The sequence below is a fragment of the Primulina tabacum genome, chromosome 17 (genome assembly GCF_025594145.1).
Source record: "Primulina tabacum isolate GXHZ01 chromosome 17, ASM2559414v2, whole genome shotgun sequence".
NCBI lineage: Eukaryota > Viridiplantae > Streptophyta > Magnoliopsida > Lamiales > Gesneriaceae > Primulina > Primulina tabacum.
The window spans coordinates 9,457,055-9,482,182 of NC_134566.1; the positions used below are offsets into that span (position 1 = coordinate 9,457,055).

General features: G+C 36.2%; 3 protein-coding genes and 1 pseudogene across 4 annotated transcripts in view; 3 read left to right on the top strand and 1 right to left on the bottom strand.

The window, feature by feature from the left end:
* LOC142530384 (large ribosomal subunit protein eL15) overlaps positions 1–25,128 on the top strand; it is a 94,760-nt gene that overhangs the window by 66,940 nt on the left and 2,692 nt on the right. The gene's annotated exons all lie outside the window — the stretch shown is intronic.
* LOC142532044 (autophagy-related protein 3-like) lies at positions 1,805–18,419 on the top strand (annotated as a pseudogene).
* Positions 18,976–21,943, top strand: LOC142530896 (uncharacterized). 2 transcript variants are annotated; one of them, XM_075636805.1, is made up of 9 exons: positions 18,976–19,213; positions 19,293–19,351; positions 19,449–19,521; positions 20,104–20,140; positions 20,268–20,506; positions 20,613–20,676; positions 21,009–21,091; positions 21,220–21,612; positions 21,759–21,943. In XM_075636805.1, the coding sequence occupies exons 1-9, from the start codon at positions 19,178–19,180 to the stop codon at positions 21,909–21,911; spliced, it is 1,137 nt and encodes a 378-aa protein (XP_075492920.1). In that variant the 5' UTR covers positions 18,976–19,177; the 3' UTR covers positions 21,912–21,943. The 2 variants fall into 2 exon arrangements, with proteins under 2 accessions (XP_075492920.1, XP_075492921.1); XM_075636806.1 differs by having other exon boundaries at positions 20,613–20,664; positions 21,006–21,091.
* On the bottom strand, positions 22,322–24,402 carry LOC142530897 (uncharacterized). The gene is made up of 4 exons (XM_075636807.1): positions 23,822–24,402; positions 23,072–23,303; positions 22,826–22,919; positions 22,322–22,696 (listed from the first exon to the last, which is right to left on the bottom strand). Exons 1-4 carry the CDS (start codon positions 24,304–24,306, stop codon positions 22,425–22,427), a joined length of 1,083 nt encoding a protein of 360 aa, XP_075492922.1. The 5' UTR covers positions 24,307–24,402; the 3' UTR covers positions 22,322–22,424.

The following is a 25,128-nucleotide window of genomic DNA, read 5'->3' on the forward strand; positions in this document are numbered from 1 at the left end:
GCATACATAGGCTTAAGGGAATGATTGTGGGTCTAGAAAAAAAAGTGTAAAATTATATTATAAATGATTTACCTTTCACATATCTAAGAATCATCTAATTAATTAAATATATTTACATTATGATATAAAATTAATTATGGAAATTCCTCCAAAGATGATTCTGTAATTGTGTTTCGATGGGAATATTTAATTTTTTAAAAAAATGTATTAAATTTGAATGTCTGATTATACGAAATTTGAATGGTTTTGAAATCAGTACAATTTAACAATTCTATAATAATTATTATTATTTAAGATATGAGATTATTGATTTTAAACTAAAATTATGTAGAATTAGATTAAATTTCATTCAAACACAAGACATGTCTAGATTTACAAGCTTATATATGGTTGGTTTTTAATGGAACTAATGGACTAATATGTAGCTTAATTCAATTGGCCGAAATTAACACAAGTTTCTTGGTGATCCAGAGAAATTGCATTAGCATATTCAGCCAAACAACATACTCTATCATGAATTAAAATTCATCACAAAAAATAATGGCAAAAACTTATGTCGGACGATCTCACGAGTCATATTTAGTGAGACATATATCTTATTTGGGTCATCCATGAAAAAATATTACTTTTTATGCTAAAAGTATTACTTTTATAGTGAATATCGGTAGGATTGACCCGTCTCACATACAAAGATTCGTGAGAACGTCTCACAGATAAAGATTCGTGAGACCGTCTCACAAGAGACTTACTCAAAAATAATATATAAACTCGTTTATTGGAAGAGAAATTTATTGCCAACAATGAGCAATTCAAATGTCCCAAGAAATCTAAATCAACCTAACCTAGAAAGAAACCATATTTCTTTCATCCCCTTATCTTGATCAATTTTTTTTAAAAAAATTCAATATCTTCCTTAAATTTTGTGACTACCAAATCTATGACTCTTATGATTTGGATTTTTGTTAAGTGGTTTTTAAATATATTTTTTTGAAAATTTGATGACATATATCCGAATTTTATTACTTGATTGCAAAATGATGTAAATATGTATTCAAATAATAATCTATTGAATGATAATATCGAATTTTTTTTGGAAAAAAAAAAGAGATAATATCTATTAAGACTTAAACATTTCTAGTTTTTCCATATCTATTAGAATTATAAGTAATTAAATAAAAATTTACAATAATATCACTAAAAAAATAAGTTAAAAAAATACAATACATAAATTCAACAAATAATATTAACTGAAACACAAGTAACACGTGTACCATAAGAACTAGTATATCTCTTGAGTTTGAATTATATCTCTGAGTTTGTATGGTACACGTGTTACTTATGTATGGTTTGATCTAATTTTTTTTTTTTTACAAAAAATTATATTAAAAATATATAATTTGGTTTCAAAATTGTTTCTACTTTTATTTTTAAAAATACAAATTTTTCAACATTTATATAAACTCCATTATAAGTTCTTTCTTTTTAATAAAAACATATTGAAAAAAAAAGGTCTTATTTTAATTTTCTTTAAACTAGAACTTGTTTATCATACAAAGCACAATATTATAATTAAAAAAAATAATAATTTGATATTTATATTTTATTTTGTATTATTTATTATTATTATTATTTTAAATATAAAAGACGTGTCAAATTTAGTGAATTAGTGCAAAATGTTATACGTAAAATTCCATGTACGCAAGCAGGAGAATCAGCTTGCTACGATTTTCCGATTTCTCTCCAGTCCCCAATCAAAATCGCGGGGAACTTAGCGTCGTGATTCTGATTCCGGCGAATTCCGAAGATGGTGCTGTGACAGAAAATCCACGAAGCGTTCAAGGGAACGGTGGAGCGAATTACGAGCCTCCGCACCGTCTCCGCTTTCAAAGAAAAAGGCGTTCTTACCATCAATGAGTTCACTCTCGCCGGGGATAACCTTGTTTCCAAGTGCCCCACATGGGCTTGGTAAAGTTCCGGCTCGTGCCCTTGATCCCAAATCCTTATTTTCATTGATTGCCATCCCGTCTTGTTTGTTCGCTGTTTCTCTGCTATTGAGTTAACTGTCAATCTCTGTTATATATGGATCTTGGCTCTTGAGTTTGATTTAACCTGATTTGAAAATGGATAATCATGGAGCTAAAATGTGAAATTGGATTTTTTGGGATTGAGTGGAATTTAATTTGCGAGTCCAAAAAATTCTCTCTAGGCCAGTAGACATTGCTGACACCTACTACTCAGTGAATTTCAAATTAATCATCACATTTTATGTTCACCATGTAAGAGACATGGAATAATTGGAAGTTCGTTTTTGCGTGGAAGGAACTTTCGCTCTTTTTCAGGTGAGATACAGTGTGATTATTTTTTTTTATGTTTTACTTCTTGATCCTCAGGGAATCAGGTGAACCTAGCAAGAGGAAGTCATATTTGCCGACAGACAAAACAATTTTTTATAACTAGAAATGGTAAGTGGTTTCCTTGGATTCTGGTAAATGCTGGCAGAGCTCAAAAGTATGCAGTTATGAATAATATAATGAGTCACTGATTGGTTGTGCTGGTAATTGTTTAGTCTTGAGGTTCTTATTTTTAATAGGTCGCATATATTCATTTGTTATAGTATTGAACAAATATTGCCCGTGATAGGTCCTTCCAAAGCCTTTTCATATCCGTTTCTATTTTCTTACAGTAGTACACAGGCCTGTAGAATGTCTACCACCAAATGCCACAAGCCACTACATTCTTGGAGATAAGCTTAGTTTCACCTAGATTTGTCATTTTATAATTCCTGCATGTATTCTGCATTTCTTTCTTTACCTTTTGTACTCCATTCTTACTTTGTGAGCTTTCTACTTGCAGTCCCCTGTCTATGCAGAGCTTCCTCTATAGAAGAAGAGTATGAGGTTGCTGGAGGTGAAGTTTTACTTGAGAATGATGGTTGGTTGGCAACTCATGGCAGACCTAAAGGTGTATCAATGTTTTAATTACTTTTGCGAGTACGTAATTTTTATTATTTTATGTGTTAGTCTTCCTTAACGACATTTTTCTGTGCTCACTAGAAAGCATAGACGACGTGGATGAAAATTTCCCCTCCATGGAGACACTTGAAATCAGCAAAAAGAATACAATCCAGTCAATCCCATCTTATTTTGGAATGACTCTATGAAAACATTATAATACATAAAAGCAACCGTTGATAATACTATTACAATTTTGAACTTTTGGTGAATGGAGGCAAAGCTTCAGACTCCATACCTTGTGGCCTTTGGACCTTATGATGACAACATTCTACGAACGCGAACATATGATGTTAGCATAACGTAGGCCACCTTTGCTCTTAAAACCCACAAATACTTCTAGTTTCTTGTACCTTGTATGATATTCTCTGACTCAGGTATGACAAATACTGCCAAACTCCCCATGTATGGCTCACTGGTTATGATGAGGTCAGTTGGCTTTATTTTTAATCTTCATGGATCATTTTTAATTTCTATTTAACAAAGTCAAACAATTAGTGAGATGTTTGTGCCCGGTTATGGAAGTTTTTTCCTTTTAATAGGAATAATAGTATTTGTTACTGGTCAATGGCAGTCGAGGATGCTTTTACCACCAGAACTTATTCTTGAAGATGTTAGTCAAGACCATGCTCGCAAAACGGTGAGTAATTATTTTAGCACGTTTGGATGCCTGAGTCCATTTACCGGACCTTATTTTTTTTACTTGGTCTTCTTTGGATCGTCATAGTCATGTTTTTTAATTCCATTGCTGATTTTTAAGACCTCAAGAACTCAATAAAAGATAGGAAGGTCGAGGTTCAGAGTTTTAGGCCTCAAAAACTTTTTCATTACTTTCCTGGTATCTGACTAGGTAAATCCTCATGATATTTCTTTACATTGCTATCAGGTCACCATTGAAGACCATCCGCACTTGCCTGGAAAACATGCTTCTGTACATCCATGTCGCCACGGGGCAGTAATGAAGAAAATCATCGATGTTCTAATGTCACGAGGAGTACAGCCTGAAGTTGACAAATATTTCATTTCTCCTACCTTTTATTTGGCAGCTATTGTTTTCCTATTGCTTCTGCCCTCAGTCTTTCATTTTTGGGGCAATCACTATTATTTTGACTCCTTGGGAAGACTGTCGTAGGACTGTTTTATTATGCTTTGTAAGAAAGACTTCTATCATAATTACTCTTAACTATGATAAGATTAATCCCTGAAGTAATATAACCAAAACTGTTCAACATGTCTAGTCTAAAATGCAAATCCTAAGGTATTTTTCGTAATTGTTCTTTCTATATGTACTCCATGTGGCAAACCCGAAACTAGATAAAAGGACATGATGCAACCCGGGCGAAATGGATGAGTCGGGACGGGTACTCAGCCGGATTTGCAATCAAGTTATTAAAAGGAAATATGAGTTGGGCGTCTGGATTGAACTTCCTCCCTGAGAGATCCGAGAGATCTGCGTACAAGAAAGTAACCATGTGAATGGGCGCCGGTGGGGTGTCCGGCGTGACCACTCCGATGCTTAAGTCAGCAGGGTACTCAAGCAATAAAACCAAAGTAGCCAAGTGATGACTGTGAAATTGGTGTGCAGAGTGGAAGTAAATGAGCAATAAATGAGAGTATTCAATGTGTGTATTCAATATCTGAATAGGATATAAATGCAAGTAAAGAACCTGGTATTTATAGTAGAGGATGCAATGATGACCTCGTTTTTTGTGTTTGAGCATTAATTATAGTAGGGCGGCTGATTATACCCTATTGTTCTGACATGTCAGATCGCATAGTAGTTATATCCAGCCTACTTGATTTTACCAACCACTTGCACTGATGTCAGAGATAGGTCGGCTACATACATTCTGTTTATCGGCGGTATTAAATGTTTTCCTCATATCGAGGTGGCCCGGGTGGAATGCTTCCCGGGAAATATCATAGGAAATCGGACCCCTAACAGCCTGACGATCGGACGCCTCAGGTATTCGCCTTCCCGGCTCCTGACGAATCCTCCCTGCAGATTCTCCTTAACGACCTGTCTGTCCCACAGCCCGGGCATCGAATGTCCCGGCTTTCCCTAGGCTCCTTTGTGGGACTTGATAATCCGTTTATCCCGACTCCCGGGTTATCCGTACGACCCGGGAGTAATCCATCCCCCCTGATTCGGGCACCATTCTATATCCATGTCCCGGGTCATCCGTAACCCGGGACATTATGGGGCATCATCACTCCCTCCTTAAATAGTCGGGCTAGAGTCTTACTCGCTGTCCTGATTAATCATGTGTGCCCGATCAGGCAAAGCAATTTGTCGCTTAACCTCCCGAGACGATAAAGATGCTGTCACAATCATTGACGCTATCGTAAGCCCTAAAATTCCAACTTATCCAAATCGTTTCGTATCCCAAGGATAATCATTGTGATATCTCGATATCTATGCACGTCTTTTCGGCTACCTGGCACAACTTTCAATGTCCATCCTGACCGTTCATGCATTCAAAGATCAACAGCTGTGATCAATTCCTTCCTCCTATACATAGTAACCCATCTATTTTTCAATCATATTAGCAAATTATTACCCAAGCAGTATAATGGCCGGCGCAAGTAGCTCAAGGACTCCGGATATGTCTGAGGCTTGCAAAGAATCTGCTTCGGAGGCTCGAAAAGCTGCTATGGAAGATGAAGTCTTCCATAAAATTCTTTGTTATTGGGAAGAGCTTCAGGGGCTGAAGTTTCTTTAGGAAACTGGAGAAGCTACCACTTCCAGACTGGTGGCAAAGATGAAGAAATTTCGGGACCACTTGTACATAGCTGAGGAGTCGAACATCTTTACTGATGGACATGTCTACCAACTGATGCTTCGGAAAGAAAGGAAAATCCTCCACCAAATTGCTGATTCAGACAACTTCCTCAAGACTTCCACCGGAGCCTTAACCAGTTGGTTGAGAAAATGGGAGGCTGCTGTAGAAGATGAATATTTTGATGTAATCCGTGCTAATTTCTGTTAAGCGGATAATATGAAATATATTTCTTCTAGTTCGTCTCTGTAGTTTATTTTTCCAGTATCTTTAAATTTCATCAGCGGATGCGTATATCATGAATTAATAACTAACAAAGCTAACTGACATTAGTCGAAGATAAATAACGGATAAACGACAAATCGAAATATTGGGACCTCTTATATCCTGGGCTTAGAATAAGGTGCCGGGGCCTCATATCGCCCGGGCTCAGAATAAGATGCCGGGGCTTTATATTTCCCGGGCTTAGATTTCTCGTTGGTTAGGGTTCTCGGGTAGTCCACGGGGTGTCATTATGACGCATGCTTTTAGCATTTATATTGCTGAAAATCGTTTCATATTCCGAGAATCCGATAAGTCTGACACATTGATATTCGTGCACGTCCTTTCGTCTGCTCGGCTCAACTTCCAAAATTAATCCTGAACGTTCATGCGTTTATAGATAAATGGCTGTGATTAGATCCCTCGTCCTGAATAAATGAGAAGACGTTTCGATTGGTTTGAGACCTTCCGACTTCCTCAATATTAAATGTCACATGTCTATAAATAAGACGATAGAAATGAAATGTGAATATCAGTCCAATATGTCGAGTTCAAGTGATTCCACTGCTTGCAGTAGTACGCACGTTCAAGTAACAAGCGAAATATGTCCTCATCTGGAGGATCTGAAGAGGACTATTGAAGAGTACACTGGGTAAAGGTCATGTCTACTTGGTCCAAGATTCAAGATCTCAACGACACGCACCAAAATGGTTTGGCTTTTAATCGTGCACAAAGAGCAGTAGCTAGGGAATACAAGCGAGAGTTTGAAGTAGATCGAGTTACAGATCTTGCTACTGATCAAGTTCTGCTGCATGCGATGCTGTGGAAGGAATGACATCAGCTGGACAAGATCTTAACTGCTTAGTCCTTTACCAATCTTCGGATTCATGAATTGACCGATTGGATAACTGTGTGGCAAGACTCTGTATCTTCGATAATGGATGTCATAACATGGCATCGAATATTTTCTTAATAAAATTTTTAATTGACGTACGTTGTTTCTTTAATTTTCTGCAAACAAATCAGTGTAAACTGAATAATATATAATCGATAAGTAAAACTGACATGCCAGGACCTAATGCCTCCTGAGCTTAAAATAAAGTGTCGAGGCCTCGTATCTCCCGGACATAGATAAGATGCCAGGCTCCCACACCACCCGGTCTTGTAGATAAGATGTCGGGCTCTCACACTACCCGGGCTTGTAGATAAGATGCCGGGATCTCACACCACCCGGGCTTGTAGTATTTTGTCGTTTGGTTTTCCTGGGCAATTAATGCGATGTTATAATGACGCGTATCCTACTGAAAAGTTGTCAGAATCTGTACGTATTCCGAGCAGATGAATGATCATGACGCTTTGATTTACGCGCCCGTCTTTTCAAATATCCCGCCTAATCATGCCGCTCAATTTCTGAGGCTGATCTTGTCCGTCCGATTCGTTTTAGATCAACGGTGCGGATCACTTATCTCCTCTATATATAGTGACTCCATAGTTTTTTTCAAAATCACCTTCAAAATCAACAAAGCGGCCAAACTCTTGCAAATTTTTTCTTCGAGCTCCCCGTCGCACAAACTTACTCCGGCGATCTTTGCTATCAGTTCTCTTCCACTGTCTTTACCTTGTAAGTGCTTCTTCCTTCCTCTACTTAACCATGTCAAACTCCACCTCCTCTACTTCTGGTAGAAATGCCAGGGGTCGGTCGGAGGATAACTCCCCGACCCCCTCCGAACACTATGTTCAAATTCCCATAGGTATCCCTATTTCCCGTTCCCGACCCCTCCAAAAACTCAAAACTTCTTCTTTCCGACCCTCTGGCATCCAGGGCAAAGGGAAAGACAATGTAGCAGGGCCCTTGTGGTTCTCTACTGTAACTTCTACCCTTCGCCCGGGTAGTTTAGAGGAGATAAGATCCCTAGCTTCTATCCCTTCTTCCTACAAAATTAAGATCCCCGGGCCAAACGATCACCCGGATACCCCTCCTCCCGGCTTTCACACCTTTTTTGTTGAGCAACTCAAGAGTGGTCTTCGCTTCCCGGTCCATCACTTCTTTGAAGGGGTGGCCCGATTCTATGATCTGCCCCTTAAACATCTCCATCCTAATGCTTTTAGGATTATGGCCGTCACTTTTGTTTTATTCCGTATGAAATCCCTTTTGATCAATTCTACTATTTTTCATTATTTTTATTCCTGCCGGTTTAATGACGAGGTCTTTTCTTTCATGGCCCGGATGCATTACCGGTTTTTGACTGACATTCCTTCTTCTTTGAAGGGGTGGAAGACAAAATTCTTCTTTTTACAATTTCCAACTCTTCCATCCTGTGCTCTGGGCTTCTTATCTTCCATGCCCACTCAACTCGAGCTTCCCCGGGACTATAAACTTCTTTCCCCCTTCACCCAAGCCTGGTATGTTCTGGAGAATCAATCTTTTCTCTCCTCAGTGTTGATCGGGGGAGAGAATCTGATTCATTACGGGATCGGGTCCCGGCCTGAAGACCCTGTAGATCAGATAATAGATGAATTTGGTCAAGCTGGTCCTCAGGCTGGTAAATAGCTTCTCAACTTCAACTCTTAATTTAAACTTGTCATTTTTCTAATCTTCGAGTTTCCAATGCAGAAGAAAAAATGATTAAGGCCAGTCTTCAGGAAGCTGCTGCCAAAAGGAAGGCCGAGCAGAAAAATGCTCGAGCTGAGAAGAGGGCCCGAGAAGCTCAGGAGGAGGAGGAACGCCAAGCTCGGGAGGCGGATGAAGCCCGGGAACTTGAGGGGCAGCAGGCCCGAGTGGAGGCTGAGGCCCGGGAGGAAGCGGTTTCTGCCAGGGAGGAGACTACTCCCTCGGCCCATGAGGATCCGGCTTCTCTGAATCACCGCAAGAGGAAGGCTATGACTGAGCCGGTTCTCGAGACGGTGGTTGTGGAGGATGAGCCCGAAGAGGTTGTCCGATCTCCTCCTCTTACCGGTTCGTCTGTTGGCCCATCAGGGAGAAGGCCCTGGGTCTTCCTCAATATTTTTGGGGAAGACATCAGCTCGGATCTTGTCAAGATGATCCGGGGCCTTCTGCGCCCTGACGAGGTGGCGCACCTCCAGGGAGTTCATCCCAATATGCTGCTTTGCGAAGGAGTAGCTCGGACCTTCTCTTTAATGTTCGTAAAATTATTCAATTCTCCCTTTTATATCGTCCTCTCTGACCTTTTTTATGTTTTCAGGGCTTGCAGGTGCTCATGCATTCCTACGAGCGAGTGGCTCAAGCAGCAAAGGGGGCAAATGCTCAGGCCACCTCTGCCCGGGAGATGCATGCCAATCTCCAAGAGGAGGTGGGCCGTTTGAAGGAGCTTCATGAGCACGTTCTGGCCCAGGAGATGGCTGTTTGGCAGCAACAGATGGACTTGACCCGGGCAGAACTAGCTGAGGATCGGGCAGAGACGACGGGAGCTAGGGCAGAGGCGGAGTCCTCCCGAGTCCGAGCTGAAGATTTCCAGGCTGCTGTAAGCCTTCTGAGGACTGCCCAGGAGGAACATATGACAAATTTTTTGAAGTCCCCTAAGTTCAAGAAGATGGTGGCTGACAAAGCTTTTCCCTACTTCGAACAGGGCTTCAACAAGTGCCTGGAACAGTTTGAAGAGGTGGGTTTGGTCCCAGCTGACCGGGAGGACTTCCCGGACTTAGAGAAGGCTGATGCATCCCTCCCGGATGATGAAGAAGAGAATAAGAAGCAGGATGAACAAGCTTCTCAGTAGATTAGAATTTCTGTAGTTCTTGTTGTTTTTTTTTTATTCCCGGGCTTCCAGGGCACCTTGTAAATATCTTCCCTTTCAATGAAATATTTCATTATCATATTTGATAGTTGCTTCAAAATATTTCCAGGGTTGTAAAATTGACTTGAATTCGGTAATAACTCTTCTGAATTTTATCAATCATTAACCAGTGCACCTTCACAAAGCATAAACCCGGGGGTTTAATATGAAATTAGTCTTGATAAATGACCAGGGTGCAAGTCACTGGGATGGTTCACTGGGTTTGATAGATAACTAGGGTACAGGTCCCCAGGTCAAGGTACGGGTCCTTGGTCTTTGTAGAGAACCAGGGTGCGGATCCCAGGGCCAAGGTACGGGTCCTTGGACTTAGATACCAGGGTGCGGGTCCCTGGACTTAGATAACCAGGGTGCGGGTCCCTGGGCCAGGGTACGGGTCCCTGGACTTAGTAGATGACCGGGGTGCGGGTCCCTGGGCCAAGGTACGGGTCCTTGGGCTTAGATACAAGGGTGCGGGTCCCTGGGCCAGGGTACGGGTCCCTGGACTTAGATAACCAGGGTGCAGGGTCCCTGGGCCAGGGTACGGGTCCCTGGACTTAGTAGATGACTGGGGTGCGGGTCCCCGGGCCAAGGTACGGGTCCTTGGACTTTGTAGGTAACCAGGGTGCGGGTCCCTGGGCCAAGGTACGGGTCCTTGGACATAGTAGATGACCGGGGTACGGGTCCCCGGACCAAGGTACGGGTCCTTGGACTTTGTAGGTAACCAGGGTGCGGGTCCCTGAGCCAGGGTACGGGTCCCTGGACTTAGGATATAACCGGGGTACGGATCCTCCGGGCCTGGGTACTGGTCCCTGGACTTAATAAATGACCAGGGTGCGGGTCCCTGAGCCAGGGTACGGATCCCTGAACTTTAGTAGATATTTCCTGGGAACAATTCCTTTATTTGATGAAGAAACAAAAGATACGTTCTTCTAAACATAGTATTTCTTTAAATGAAAAGCATTCCATGGCCTCTTAAGAACATGTCCTTGAGAATTTTTGAGATAATAAGCTGCACCCGATCTGACTCTTCGAGCTATTTTGAAGGGTCCTTCCCACTTTGCTTCCAATTTCCCTACATCACCCACTGGTTTGACCTTCTTCATGACCAGGTCCCCTACTTGAAAATCTCGTGATCGAACATGCTTGTTGTAAGATTTCATCACCCGGCTGCGATAAGCTTCCATTCGAATGGCTGCCCGGTCTCTTTTTTCTTCAACTAAATCAAGTTCAATGGCCCGGGACTGATCATTATTGCTTGGATATGATTCTATCCGGGTAGAAGGTTGCCCAATTTCCACAGGTATGATTGCTTCTGAACCATAAACTAGGCTGTATGGAGTTTCCTGAGTAGACGATCGTGGTGTAGTCCGATATGCCCATAATACACTCGGTAATTCTTCAACCCAATCTTTACCCTTTCCATGGAGCCGAACTTTTAATGCTTGCAAAATGATCCTATTAGTCACCTCAGTCTGGCCATTAGCTTGAGGGTATGCTACTGAGGTGAAGGACTGAAGAATCTTCATTTCTTGACACCAGGATGTGATTTTCTTTCCCTGGAATTGCCTTCCATTATCTGAAATTAATTTTCTCGGGATGCCATATCTGCAAACGATGTTTTTCCAAAGAAATTTCATGACTTCATCCTCAGTAATCTTGGCTAATGGCTCGGCCTCTACCCACTTTTTTTTCTGTGCTCGGGCTATGGGGAAAGGACCCACGATATCCAAACCCCATTGGTCAAAAGGGCATGATGCGGAGATTGGCTGCATACTAGTAGCTGGGCGAAATGGATGAGTCGGGTCGGGTACTCAGCCGGATTAGCAATCAAGTTATTAAAAATAAATATGAGTTGGGCGTCTGGATTGAACTTCCTCCCTGAGAGATCCGAGAGATCTGCGTACAAGAAAGTAACCACGTGAATAGGCGCCGGAGGGGATATCGGCGTGACCACTCCGATGCTTAAGTCAGCAGGGTACTCAAGCAATAAAACCAAAGTAGCCAAGTGATGGCTGTGAAATTGGTGTGGAGAGTGGAAGTAAATGAGCAATAAATGAGAGTATTCAATGTGTGTATTCAATATCTGAATAGAATATAAATGCAAGTAAAGAACATGGTATTATTAGTAGAGGATGTAATGATGACCTCGTTTTTTGTGTTTGAGCATTAATTACAGTAGGGCGGCTGATTATACCCTATTGTTCTGACATGTCAAATCGCATAGTAGTCATATCCAGCCTACTTGATTTTACCAACCACTTGCACTGATGTCAGAGATAGGTCGGCTACATACATTCTGTTTATCGGCGGTATTAAATGCTTTCCTCATATCGAGGTGGCCCGGGTGGAATGATTCTCGGGAAATATCATAGAAAATCGGACCCCTAACAGCCTGACGATCGGACGCCTCAGATATTCGCCTTCCCGGCTCCTGACGAATCCTCCGTGCAGATTCTCCTAGACGACTTGTCTGTCCCACAGCCCGGGCATCGAATGTCCCGGCTTTCCCTAGGCTCCTTTGTGGGACTTGATAATCCGTTTATCCCGACTCCCGGGTTATCCGTACGACCCGGGAGTAATCCATCCCCCCTGATTCGGGCACCATTCTATATCCATGTCCCGGGTCATCCATAACCCGGGACATTATGGGGCATCAGGACATGTTTAGTTAGATAGAATATTGAACAGGTCTTTGTATTTCTACATACTAGAAAAATGTACGTGCGTTGCACGTAAAAATCTAAACTGTTGAAAATATATGTACGAAATTTTGATAATATTTAAATGAATTAAAACATGGTTAATAACATTTATCAACTGAAACAAACTAAGTCATAAAAAATAAAAAATCATGACCATAGACGGTATATGAATCAGATAAATTATCTTATCCACTTGACACACTTTTCAATATGCTTCTTGGTTGATTTTGACAACTCAACAACTCTTTGTCGTAGTTTGTTATAATATGCATATAATTATTTTGGTATGTTCAGCAAGTATCTGATCAATTACATGATCAACACAATTACATTATCAATACAAATGACATATAACATTCAAACATGTTAACGTTAGGGTAAAAAAACTCCTCTCATTGCAAGAATACAAAATGGTCAAATGGAGCATATTATTTAGTAATATTTATTTAGCATCATTTATAAAAAAATTGACTAAATATTTATTAATAATTTATTTTTATTCAATCCGACTCATCTCCTTTTGTCTTCCTATTATTATTTGACGGCAATGTATAAATTTAAGTAATTAAAATTAAATTTAAAAGTAAATTAAAATAATAATTAGTTTGATTGAGTTAAATACACTATTAATGATCTTATTAAACTAAGATAAAAAATGACTTAAATAACACCATTAACATGACAAATTGTAAAACAAAAAAAATAATATAATAGTAAGCTCACAAATGAAAGTCATATATTTAATAGATTAATAGACAATATATTATTTAGTAATATGTATTTAGCATCATATATTGAAAATTGATTAAATAGCTTAAATGTTTGCAGTGAAATCACTTACATACATATATTTTCTATCAATCGCGTATTTTTGTTGATACATAAGTAATCTAAATATATCTACATTCTAAATGGGAAAAAAAATGTGTTATATGACCTTAATATTTATTAATAATTTAATTTTATTTAATCACACACATCTCTATTCGTCTTCTCATTATTACCTTAATGTTCGTAATACTAACAATTTATAACATTATGATAGTGATTTTCTGTGAATTTGATCTCGAATGTGAATTGTAGATATATTTAGATTCACAATTCACATTCATATATTTATATAGATATAGATTATTATTAAAAGAATATATGAAAAATAAAACATGTATTAATTTATGTAAATTTTAAATTTAAAAATAAAAATGTATTAATGATTATTATTAAAAGAATATATGAAAAAGAAAACATGTATTATTGATTATTATTAAATGAATGTAAGGATAATAGAGATATAGATATAGAATATTATTAAAAGAATATATGAAAAAGGTAAATTTTAAATTTAAAAATAAAAATGTATTAATGATTATTATTAAAAGAATATATGAAAAAAAATATGTATTAATGATTATTATTAAATGAAGGTAAGGATATTTATGTAAATTCACAATTCACATTCATATATTTATATAGATACTAGAAAAATGTACGTGCGTTGCACGTAAAAATCTAAACTGTTGAAAATATATGTACGAAATTTTGATAATATTTAAATGAATTAAAACATAGTTAATAACATTTATCAACTGAAACAAACTAAGCCATAAAAAATAAAAAATCATGATCATAGACGGTATATGAATCAGATAAATTATCTTATCCACTTGACACACTTTTCAATATGCTTCTTGGTTGATTTTGACAACTCAACAACTCTTTGTCGTAGTTTGTTATAATATGCATATAACTATTTTGGTATGTTCAGCAAGTATCTGATCGTCTTTAACATCTATTATGTTATTTACAATCTTTATCGGGGATCTGACATGCTCGTAGTTTGCTTCTTTATCACGCCATTTTTTCTGTTTTCTAAATTGTTTTTATCTGATAATCTTATTTTCCCGACTATTTTTTTATTGTTAAATGATTTTTCCGATTTTGACAATCATCAACTATAACTCTTAAGAAAAAATGCTTTTTCTCGTGATAAGTTTTCACTTGTGACTAAAAATATGTATAACCTATATATTCTTCAACAACATAACCAATGAATGATGTTGCACCTTCTTCAAATATTGTGATATTTGTGATATCATTTTTATATATTTAGTATCAATATTATCAACATATAGCTATAAGGTTAATAATTTTTTTAACAACTATTTCTCAATCACTGTGAGAAAAATACTTGAAATCTCTTCAAATGACTATATCTTAGAATTATGTCCTCATTTAATTTGACGCAATTGAAGAAAGTCATCTTGATCGTCATTTTTTGGAAGCTTTGAAATAATGATTGCGTGCATCATGTCATGAGGATGATATAGTTTCAATCTCATTTGTTGCGTTTAGAACATAATATTATATTATTCATTGAAACTAAACAAATTTTCTTCTATCGAGTTTATATTTTGTTTTATAATATTTTATATCTTGTGGAACGATATATAAAATTAATTATTGTATTTTAAAAATCTTGAGAAGAGATACGAATAATGTAATTAAGATATGCATATGAGATATCATTCAAATATATGTCAAAGTATTTGTCTCATTCAATATCTCATGATTCTCATCTAATAATATAACCATTTAGATTTCATGAGCATTTTATGATAGTCAAAATTAATTTGATGAAATATTGTAGAATTTTATTTGAATTTCAATATTTGGCTAAGTGAATTTATTTGACGAGGGGTTTTCTATGCTACCATCATATATGTTATGAATTAGCTGGTTAGACACTTTGACTAAAAAAAGAGACAAAAACAATCTTGTTGTCACCTCGAAATATATCGAGATAATATTGGAGGAAGTCACACAATTTTTCTTAAACCATAGAAAAATATTAGGCATGTGTTAACTTGTGATATAATAAAAATTTAGAATCATGCATAATCATTGAATTAGAACAAAATCGCATGCCAAAAATCTACTGGATATTATATATTTTAATAATTTATCCATATTTATCGTTCACCAGAGGACTCTTAGACCTACCAAATTTTGTAGTTCACCTATTATTTTCATAATAAATAATATTACAAAAATAATATAAGCAAATACATAAAAACTCAAACTAAAATGCCTTCTATCAATCTAAGTAAAACAAATTGATCAGAGAATATAATAATGTCGTAAAAATTTTAAATATTGATTTATAGACAGAAGTTTGAAAATACATTTGCCCCAATAAATAAAAAATATTATCTCTTGATATTCTGAGACATAAGGTAAAAGCGAAAAAATATTTCAATTTTTTTAATATTTTCTAAGTCACTTCAAACCAGGTAATCTAATCAAACAGAAAACATGCATTGTGTGTTTAAAAATTAACAAAATATCTCAACAATAAAAAATTGAAAAATAACCATTTTTGTTGGATATTTGATTTTGTTTTCTCTTTTCTTTGTGCAAACAAACAAATCACATAAACAATCCAAACACAATTACATGATCAATACAAATGACATATAACAATCAAACATGTTAACGCTAGGGTAAAAAAACTCCTCTAATTGCAATTGCCCCAATAAATAAAAAATATTATATCTTGATATTCTGATACATAAGATAAAAGCGAAGAAATATTTCAATTTTTTTAATATTTTCTAAGTCACTTCAAACCAAGTAATCCAAGCAAACAGAAAACATGCATTATGTGTTTAAAAATTAACAAAATATCTCAACAATAAAAAATTGAAAAATAATCATTTTTGTTGGATATTTGATTTTGTTCTCTCTTTTCTTTGTGCAAACAAACAAATCACATAAACAATCCAAACACAATTACATGATCAATACAAATGACATATAACAATCAAACATGTTAACGCTAGGGTAAAAAAACTCCTCTCATTGCAAAAATACAAAATGGTCAAATGGAGCATATTATTTAGTAATATTTATTTAGCATCATTTATAAAAAAAATTGACTAAATATTTATTAATAATTTATTTTTATTCAATCCGACTCATCTCCCTTTGTCTTCCTATTATTATTTGACGGCAATGTATAAATTTAAGTAATTAAAATTAAATTTAAAAGTAAATTAAAATAATAATTAGTTTGATTGAGTTAAATACACTATTAATGATCTTATTAAACTAAGATAAAAAATGACTTAAATAATACCATTAACATGACAAATTGTAAAACAAAAAAACTAATATAATAGTAAGCTCACAAATGAAAGTCATATATTTAATAGATTAATAGATAATATATTATTTAGTAATATGTATTTAGCATCATATATTGAAAATTGATTAAATAACTTAAATGTTTGCAATGAAATCACTTACATACAAATATTTTCTATCAATCACGTATTTTTGTTGATACATAAGTAATCTAAATATATCTACATTCTAAATGGGAAAAAAAATGTGTTACATGACCTTAATATTTATTAATAATTTAATTTTATTTAATCACACTCATCTCTATTCGTCTTCTCATTATTACCTTAATGTTCGTAATACTAACAATTTATAACATTATGATAGTGATTTTCTGTGAATTTGATTTCGAATGTGAATTGTAGATATATTTAGATTCACAATTCACATTCATATATTTATATAGATATAGATTAGTATTAAAAGAATATATGAAAAAGAAAACATGTATTAATTTATGTAAATTTTAAATTTAAAAATAAAAATGTATTAATGATTATTATTAAAAGAATATATGAAAAAGAAAACATGTATTAATGATTATTATTAAATGAAGGTAAGGATAATAGAGATATAGATATAGAATATTATTAAAAGAATATATGAAAAAGGTAAATTTTAAATTTAAAAATAAAAATGTATTAATGATTATTATTAAAAGAATATATGAAAAAAAAATAAAAATAAAAATGTATTAATGATTATTATTAAAAGAATATATGAAAAAAAAAACATGTATTAACTGATTATTATTAAATATTTTAATGCACAAATTTCACTGTAGCTTGATACAAGAATTAGATTATTTTATTTCAACTGATCTACTTTCCCTTGATTCATTTACTACTGTAGCTATTCATAAAAAACATTTCTTACAGGTACCTCTTCTTGTTTTTGACATTCATGGCTTCTGTGATTCCTACTATAGAATATGATTACACGATGGACTTCGATCTTGGGAGCTTCAGCTCCTGAGTTCAAGGTGAATCCACTGACGTTGTATTACTTATTTGTGGTGTTCTGTAAGTAATAGAATTTGCATACTTTTCAGTAACAACCTATTTTTTAATTTCACTGAAATTGGGAAATATTTTTTAGAAAAGCAAATGCGGTTTTACATACCCACATAACCCCTATTCTTTTGGGGTAGGGCAGAAGATTGTAAATCGAGAGCGAATTCACCATATTCAAGTTTTTAACAATTCATCGACGACCAGCTCAAAAACTCCTCCTATGACCATCTCTTTGTGTGCAGCATGCCCCAGTTGAGTAAATCTTACATTTTAAATCAGATTGGCATTTATTATTTTGTACTTGTATTCAGTGCACCTGCATGTCGTTTTTTAAATTCCTTTGCTTTGACGGTCTCTTTCTCTTTTAAAGGTGTTCAAAACCAAAGAATGTCAGGCACTTGCCTCTCTTTTGCTGTGGATTCATGAACTTGTTCCTTTCTCAAATTATTTATTTTGTGCATGCTTACGGTTAGAATGTTTTTCGAATCATACTCGATATTTAATGGTTTGAAGCTTATTTTCTTGTCACTGCTTTTACAGATTGGTGGTAGCTATCATCAAGAAACCTCATCCTCGTCGAAGCTGTTAACCCACCCCAAGATATGTCTCTGCGTTCTGCTGCAAATTGCCATTCCTGTATGTATGTTTATGAGTGTCAAAATGTGGTAGATTAACGAACCATATGTATGCAGGCTTCATGCATCGGATTTTACAATTTCGGTCCCAAATTTGATTTGAAATCCTTATCTTTATGGGTCAAAAAAGAGTGTCTTTTAACTTTTTTTTTAATAAAAATTTCAAATAGAAAAAAATAAATTCATTACACATAAATTTATACTTTGAACGTTACTACACGCAAAGTGATATATAAAATGGTGAATAGGTCTCGTGTGAGACGTTCTCACGAATCTTTATGTCAATCTTACCGATATTTACAACAAAAAGCAATACTCTTAGCATAAAAAATAATACTTTTTCATGATTGACTCGAATAAGATATCTGTCTCTCAAAATACAACCCATGAAATCATTTCACACAAATTTTTACCTAAAATGGTACTTTGAACTCTAAACAGATGAATCAAGATTACGTAAAAGTAAAACGATGTGCAGGAGTAATTTTGAAAGTCAAAAAATCTACATCAAAATCTTCCAAAAATAATAAATTAAATCTTTATATAATATAAATTTCAAGCCAGAATAAAACTTCTCACTTGGTAGTAAGGTGGCAAACTTGTGGTTTTCAGCGGTTGCAGGTTCGAATCTCACCTAGCTTCATTTTTTTTGCTATTTTCCTCTTCTTCGTCTCTTTCCCTACTCTAACTCTAGATTTTGCAGAAAATATCTTCGATCTTTTCATCTTTTGATTCAATGATAACTGATTTTGCTCATTCAACATCACCGGAATAAGCGATTTGAAAATCGTCCGCATATTTCATGGATCCCGATCCCCCTTCTGAAAGTCCTAGAAAGGTTTGCACGTAATCATTTTTCTCTTTTTTTTTTATTTTCTCCATCAAAATTCTCAATCTATTCAAATTACTTGTTCCAGGTGAAATTTGCTCCCAAAGGACCTCCCCGCCGACCTGCAAAATCCGCGGCCACCAAAATGTATATTACACTTAACCTCAACTCGAAATTTTTATCCCTTAATATGTTTATCCGCGTATTATTGTTTCTTTTCTGATAAAATTAAAGAAATTTGCAGTGAAACAGTAGCCGAGGATGACGAAAGCGATGACGGCGAAGCTGAACAGAGAGCTCTTCTTCGCCGAGTCGAAGTGAGCTATCTCTCTCTGTCTCCAAGATTCGAACTTTTGATTGCCTTTACATTTATGTATTTGATTTTTATTTTTTGGTATTTAAATTTGCAACATTTGACTTTAGTGGAGACAACGGTAATAAAACAAAATTCTTGATATTTAAATGGGGGATGCAACCATACTGGCTATGTAACGCATCAGCTACCAAAGAAGTCATACAAGATAATTGGTCAACGTTTTAGTGGTTAATATAGTTAAACTTTACTTGATTTAATGTCAGTAGGATATACTAGAAATGACGAAAAAGTTGAAATATAAGTAATGATTAATGTTGGCACGCGTTGTGTAAAACAAACACTGTCTCAGTTCTCCTACATTTGGGATTTATCTGCATCATGTATATTGATTGAAGAATCAAATAAAGTTTCCATGAAGGGCAGGAACTGGAGAAAAAGGAGATTATCGTTTGACAAACTGATTACACCCCGCCAATACCGTTTTGTCTCTATATCTTCTTTTGTTCTGCTGTGGGATTTGGCAGTAAATTTATAAAATGATAATGTGCTGCAAGTTTTTTACTGCTATAGTTTTCCACTGTAGGATTTAGCGAGGCGTGGATCTAAAGTCGAGAAAAAATGTAATTCTCCTTTCCTGCACTTCTCATTAGCTTCTGTATTTGTTCCTCTATTCAGTGTCTACTGGTTTATGTTTGAATACTATCTATAAGAGTATAAATAATTTAATATATGCATCGAAAACTACAGCTTCGGTTCAAGTTGTATTTTCCCATGGTGTCGCGTCAACACCCTTGAGGACCTTTGGCAAACCAAGGGAAAGGACCATGGATAAAAGTGAAGCTGCTGATGCAGAAGAGGTGGCATTTGATAATGGGAGAATCAGTTTTACCTCACCATCAACTAATGAGACAGGAGTTGAAGAAACTTATGCAGAGTCAAACAATGCTGTTATCAAAAAGAAGAAAAGTGAATATATGGAACCCTGGGTAATAATATATTGATATTTTACTCTGATATTTTCTTTGAGAAAGCGGGGAAATAAAAAGCCTGTTATCTAGTTATGTTTTACCTATTATTTTGTGATGCTTGCAGGATTACGAACATAGTAATTATCCTGTTACCCTTCCTTTGAGGAGGCCTTATTCAGGAGATCCAGGTATTTCCCAAGTGCAATGCAATACTTCAACAATAGAGCTCTTTCTGATTTTTGTTTTTTAAAAAATAAAATGGAAAGTCTTCTCATTATAATCGTGGTATGGTAAATTTGGCCAATTTGTGTGCTGAATGACCTCCAAATTTTTCGTGAATTAAACTGTTCTCAGTATCTAACTTTGTAATTTAAATATTAGCAAATTATGATGGTCGTGAATCCATTAATGTGCCCACTACTATGTCTTTCATAAACAAAACCAAAATCTTAACATCTTAATCTTGGGAAACCATAAGCATCGGGGAAAGCTTAGGTATCTTCCTGTTTCCATTTCCCAGAACTTCTCGATGAAGCTGAATTTGAGAAAGGTGCTGAGTATGATGAAAACAGACTTTGTTCAGCTAAAGATCTTGGCTTGCTGGTTGGTAATCTGCCTCACCAGTTCCACACTATTCCCCACCATCCCCTAACCAAACCTACAAGCTCACACGTGTTGATGTTCATGATCGTAAATTAATGCAATTGATATTCGATTTCTGCTCATCACAGGACCAAGGTGATGCATCAAAGATGCTTCTATTTCAGTTTCCTGCTAATCTACCTCTAGACAGGGTAAACTCGAGAACCAATCGGGTAGAGAGAGCTGATAGCTTGCAGGTACTCAGTAAATCAGATGCAAATCAGAAAGAGATACTTGGTAGCACTTTCCCATCAGTGCCTTTGTCTGCTGCTGCTAAAGGGAACCAGATAGCTAGCAGCCCTCCTAGTGTTTCTGCCTGTGCAAAGGGTAAAGGAATATATTGGAGCCCGACAAATCAGGGTTCTGGATATGATTCGAGAAAAAAAATTAGTTTGGAGGAGTTGCCTAAAGGATACATGGGCAAAATGCTGGTATACAAAAGTGGCACTGTTAAATTGAAGCTAGGAGATATCCAGTATGATGTGAGTAGCCTACCCTTTCTTTAGTCTAATGACACAAGATGGGAACCACATCGTATGTCATCATGCTCTTTCTGACAGTATCCTGATGTTTGAATAATTTTGCTCTCTTCGTTGAATGCAATTACAGAACTCTCTTATCTTTCCAGGTTTCTCCTGGTTCTGAATGCACATTTGCTCAAAATGTTGTGGCAATCAATACCAGCGACAGACACTGCTGTGAATTAGGGGCGGTGATGAAACGGGCAATTGTGAGTCCTGATATAGATTCACTGCTGGATAATGTAATCAATTTAGGATAAACTCATTCGTCCCCATCAAGCTTTGTACATGACTTGGAATATATGACTAGAAAATGATTGCAACGGCGTAGGAGTGAAAGAGGATACTAAATTGATAGCAGAGCAAATTTCAGACACAGTTTGTAAAAAATGATATTTTGGTTATCCAGGTAAGAGAAGTTCGATATTACCTGAACATCAACTATAGGTGTTCGTTTAGTGTAAAGAATGTATAACTTTTTCTGAACACAAGTTGTAACCTACTTGACGACTTCCTGCAGATCCCATAATTCTACTAGTTTAAAAATGTATTGTGATGGGATTCTAATGGCTGACATTTCAGCTTGACTAGATTAACAATCTAAATATTCGAGTTCGGATAGAAAAGATTGGTTTATTTTACAGACAACCACCCTCATGTACCGGTTGCATATCTGACCTCAACAACTTGAATACACAACACAAAGATCAAAGGTCCCTCGATACAAAGGTCTACAGAGGTAGGAACCATCAGTGAACTCGACAGATTCATGATCAAGTGCTCTGGACTCGACTTAAAACAACTATCAATAGGACGACAACCGAAAGAAGCAACGAAGTTCTCAGCTTTCCCTCGACAGAATCCATATCATCTTTCTTGCCTTCGTCTGAAGGATGAAGAATATCATGCACAATCCCGGTGATCATGTTAATCAGCTCCATGATTTTCGCTCTAGCGTTAACGAAAACCCAACCCATAATATCCTTCAATGGATTCGATCCATAGTCAGAGGCGGCCTCCGTGCTTTCCCTTGCTTCGTTATCAACTGATCAAGAAGATTAGAAATGAAATATGAGTTGCACCGAATTTACAGGGCTCGTATTCAGATTTCCTGTAGGCCAGTCACAAATTGCAGAGATGGTTTATTCAGTGCAAACGATTCAGACAAACAAACCTTGAGTTATCGAACCTCTGAGCTCCCTAACAACATCATTGTTCAAGACAGCATCCCAAACTGCTTTGTCGGATGATAAAGAAATCACCATCCTCTAAAACAAGTGTATTACAGATCAGTAAACCAAATCTAAAACAATAAAATGGAAACCTCTCTCGTTTGTATTGCGATTTTCGGCTGCAACTATTACGAAAGCTCTGTGTATTAAGAACAAAAGACAGAAACTAGATAGTATTGATGAAGAACCTGAACAGAAGGGTCGGTCTGCAATAAATGGAAGGCATCATAAACTCTTTGTGATCCTCGAGGTTGCAACAGTTTAGAATGGCAGAGAGAGGGAGACGGCTCGATCCAATCCGATTCAAGCTCCTCAGAAGATATACTCTTTATTACCCCCATTGGACTTCCATTTTCGTTGGGAAAATTCATGCCTGAATCGTCTGCAAGTTCTTCACTTGGATATCGTATGCCAGCAACCCTGGAGATAAATAACTCAAAACGTAAGCTCTATCAGTAGTTATTTGTATAACTAAAGCCGAATGAGTGGCTAAATATCGTTGGTCAAAACTAAACCACGAGTGGAGCCTGTTTCTTCATTCGTTCGTAAAACTTGAAACCAAGATCTTATCTTTTTTCAAAGAAAAACGAGCCCAAGAAGCACACTAGATGTATAAAATGTCTCATTGGGGACATAAGGGCTGCCTAAAACAAAAAAAGAAAAAGTTGAATCTTTCTGGTACTCTAAATCTCTAACTAAAACTAAACGTACATGCAAATTTTCAGTCATTAGTTTTCCCATTAGTTACCAATAAACTAATGAGAATGAACACCAACTAACGATAATATCAAGAATTTATAAACCAGCTTTCTTTCAATTAGAATTTTTAAAATTCTCAGAACCCTTCTGAATCAAACAAAGACATACAACAAATGCATTCTTATGAATTAATCAGAATTAAAATACTTCTTAAAATTGGCAGATTCAAGAACTCGTACTGTTGAAGAGCAGAAACTGCATGCTGCACTTCATCTCTAGATGGAATAGTTCCAAACACAAAATCATCGTAAAACGCACGCGCCGCCCTTTCATATCCACCGCTTCCCTCCACAACCTCCCACTCCAAATCTTCACAATTAGGAGACGGACAAGCTCCCCACGCGGGCACAGCCGCGCCGGAAGCAGCTGAAATCGGAAGATTTATCAGCGAAGAAAAAGGCGACGACCCATTACTGTTATTATTGGAAGAAGAATTAGAAAAGGCCAAGTTTCTGTTCGGAGAGGATGGTTGCTTAATGCGAGACTTCTTCGTTTTCCTTGAACTGGAAGCAGAAACAGAGCCAGAGCCGGCGGAAGGCGAAAATGGTTCAGGCGGCTCGCCGCCGATGCCAGCTCTGACAGCTCTGTGGACGCTTCTGAGCATCCCGCCGCCTCCGCCGCTTCCTCCACCCATACTGCTCCCGCCACCGAATGACCTCCGCATGTTCTTATCTATATAGATTTGGTTTTTTGTCTGTAGCTTTGCGTTTACTCGCTATACTGAGAAGCTGACGCTGCATGGTGTTCGATTTTTTTGTGGATGTATGCATTTTGATGGCAGATTTAATTTTTCTTTTATTTATTTATTTATTACATGTGAGATCTATATTTTTATATAACTATATTTTCTGAAAAAAAACTATATTTAAACAAAAAAATTAATTAGGGTGAGCAGAAATATTTTAGTGTATATTAGTGCACTTCCGCACGTGGTGCGTGCATGCATGACGTTTTATTGATTAATTTAATTTATATTTAAATAAAAATTAATCATACTATCGTTTAAATGGATCATGTTATATGAAAGTCATATCGTAATTTTAAAAATTATCAAGGGACTAGAGTGGAATTTAAAATGTTGATATAAAAAAACTAAAGTTTAGGAATTAATTTAGTTAATATTTTAATTAAAAAATACAGGTTGAATCTTGGACTTAATTTGGTGTAGGAATTAATTTAATTTGGGTATATTTCTAATTTGGATTTCAAATTATTTCCGAAAGGTCAAAAAAAAAAAGTGGATTTTGACGGCATTTTTGAATGGGAAAATGAATTTAAACAGCTCCTATAATTGAGGATTTAAAATATTTTAATTCCTTTGGCTTAATAATTTAAAATTAAATTCAAGATTGCAAATATATTTTTATTTGTTTGGATAAATTTAGCTGAGGCCTGAGGGGATGATATCCAAATAATGTTCTACCAACCTATTATTAATCGGGGTAAATTTCAAGAATAGATATCTTGTAAGAGAGTCTCACAAATT

Excerpts from the sequence above, each read along its gene's own strand:
- LOC142530897 (XM_075636807.1), bottom strand. The coding sequence starts at position 24,306 with ATGCGGAGGTCATTCGGTGGCGGGAGCAGTATGGGTGGAGGAAGCGGC. Across the intron at positions 22,920-23,071 it reads AGACCGACCCTTCTGTTCAG|AGGATGGTGATTTCTTTATC; the intron begins GTTCTTCATCAA and ends CACTTGTTTTAG. Across the intron at positions 22,697-22,825 it reads CAGAGGTTCGATAACTCAAG|TTGATAACGAAGCAAGGGAA; the intron begins GTTTGTTTGTCT and ends CTTCTTGATCAG.
- LOC142530896 (XM_075636805.1), top strand. The coding sequence starts at position 19,178 with ATGGATCCCGATCCCCCTTCTGAAAGTCCTAGAAAG. Across the intron at positions 19,522-20,103 it reads CTCTTCTTCGCCGAGTCGAA|GATTTAGCGAGGCGTGGATC; the intron begins GTGAGCTATCTC and ends TTTCCACTGTAG. Across the intron at positions 20,507-20,612 it reads GTGAATATATGGAACCCTGG|GATTACGAACATAGTAATTA; the intron begins GTAATAATATAT and ends TGATGCTTGCAG.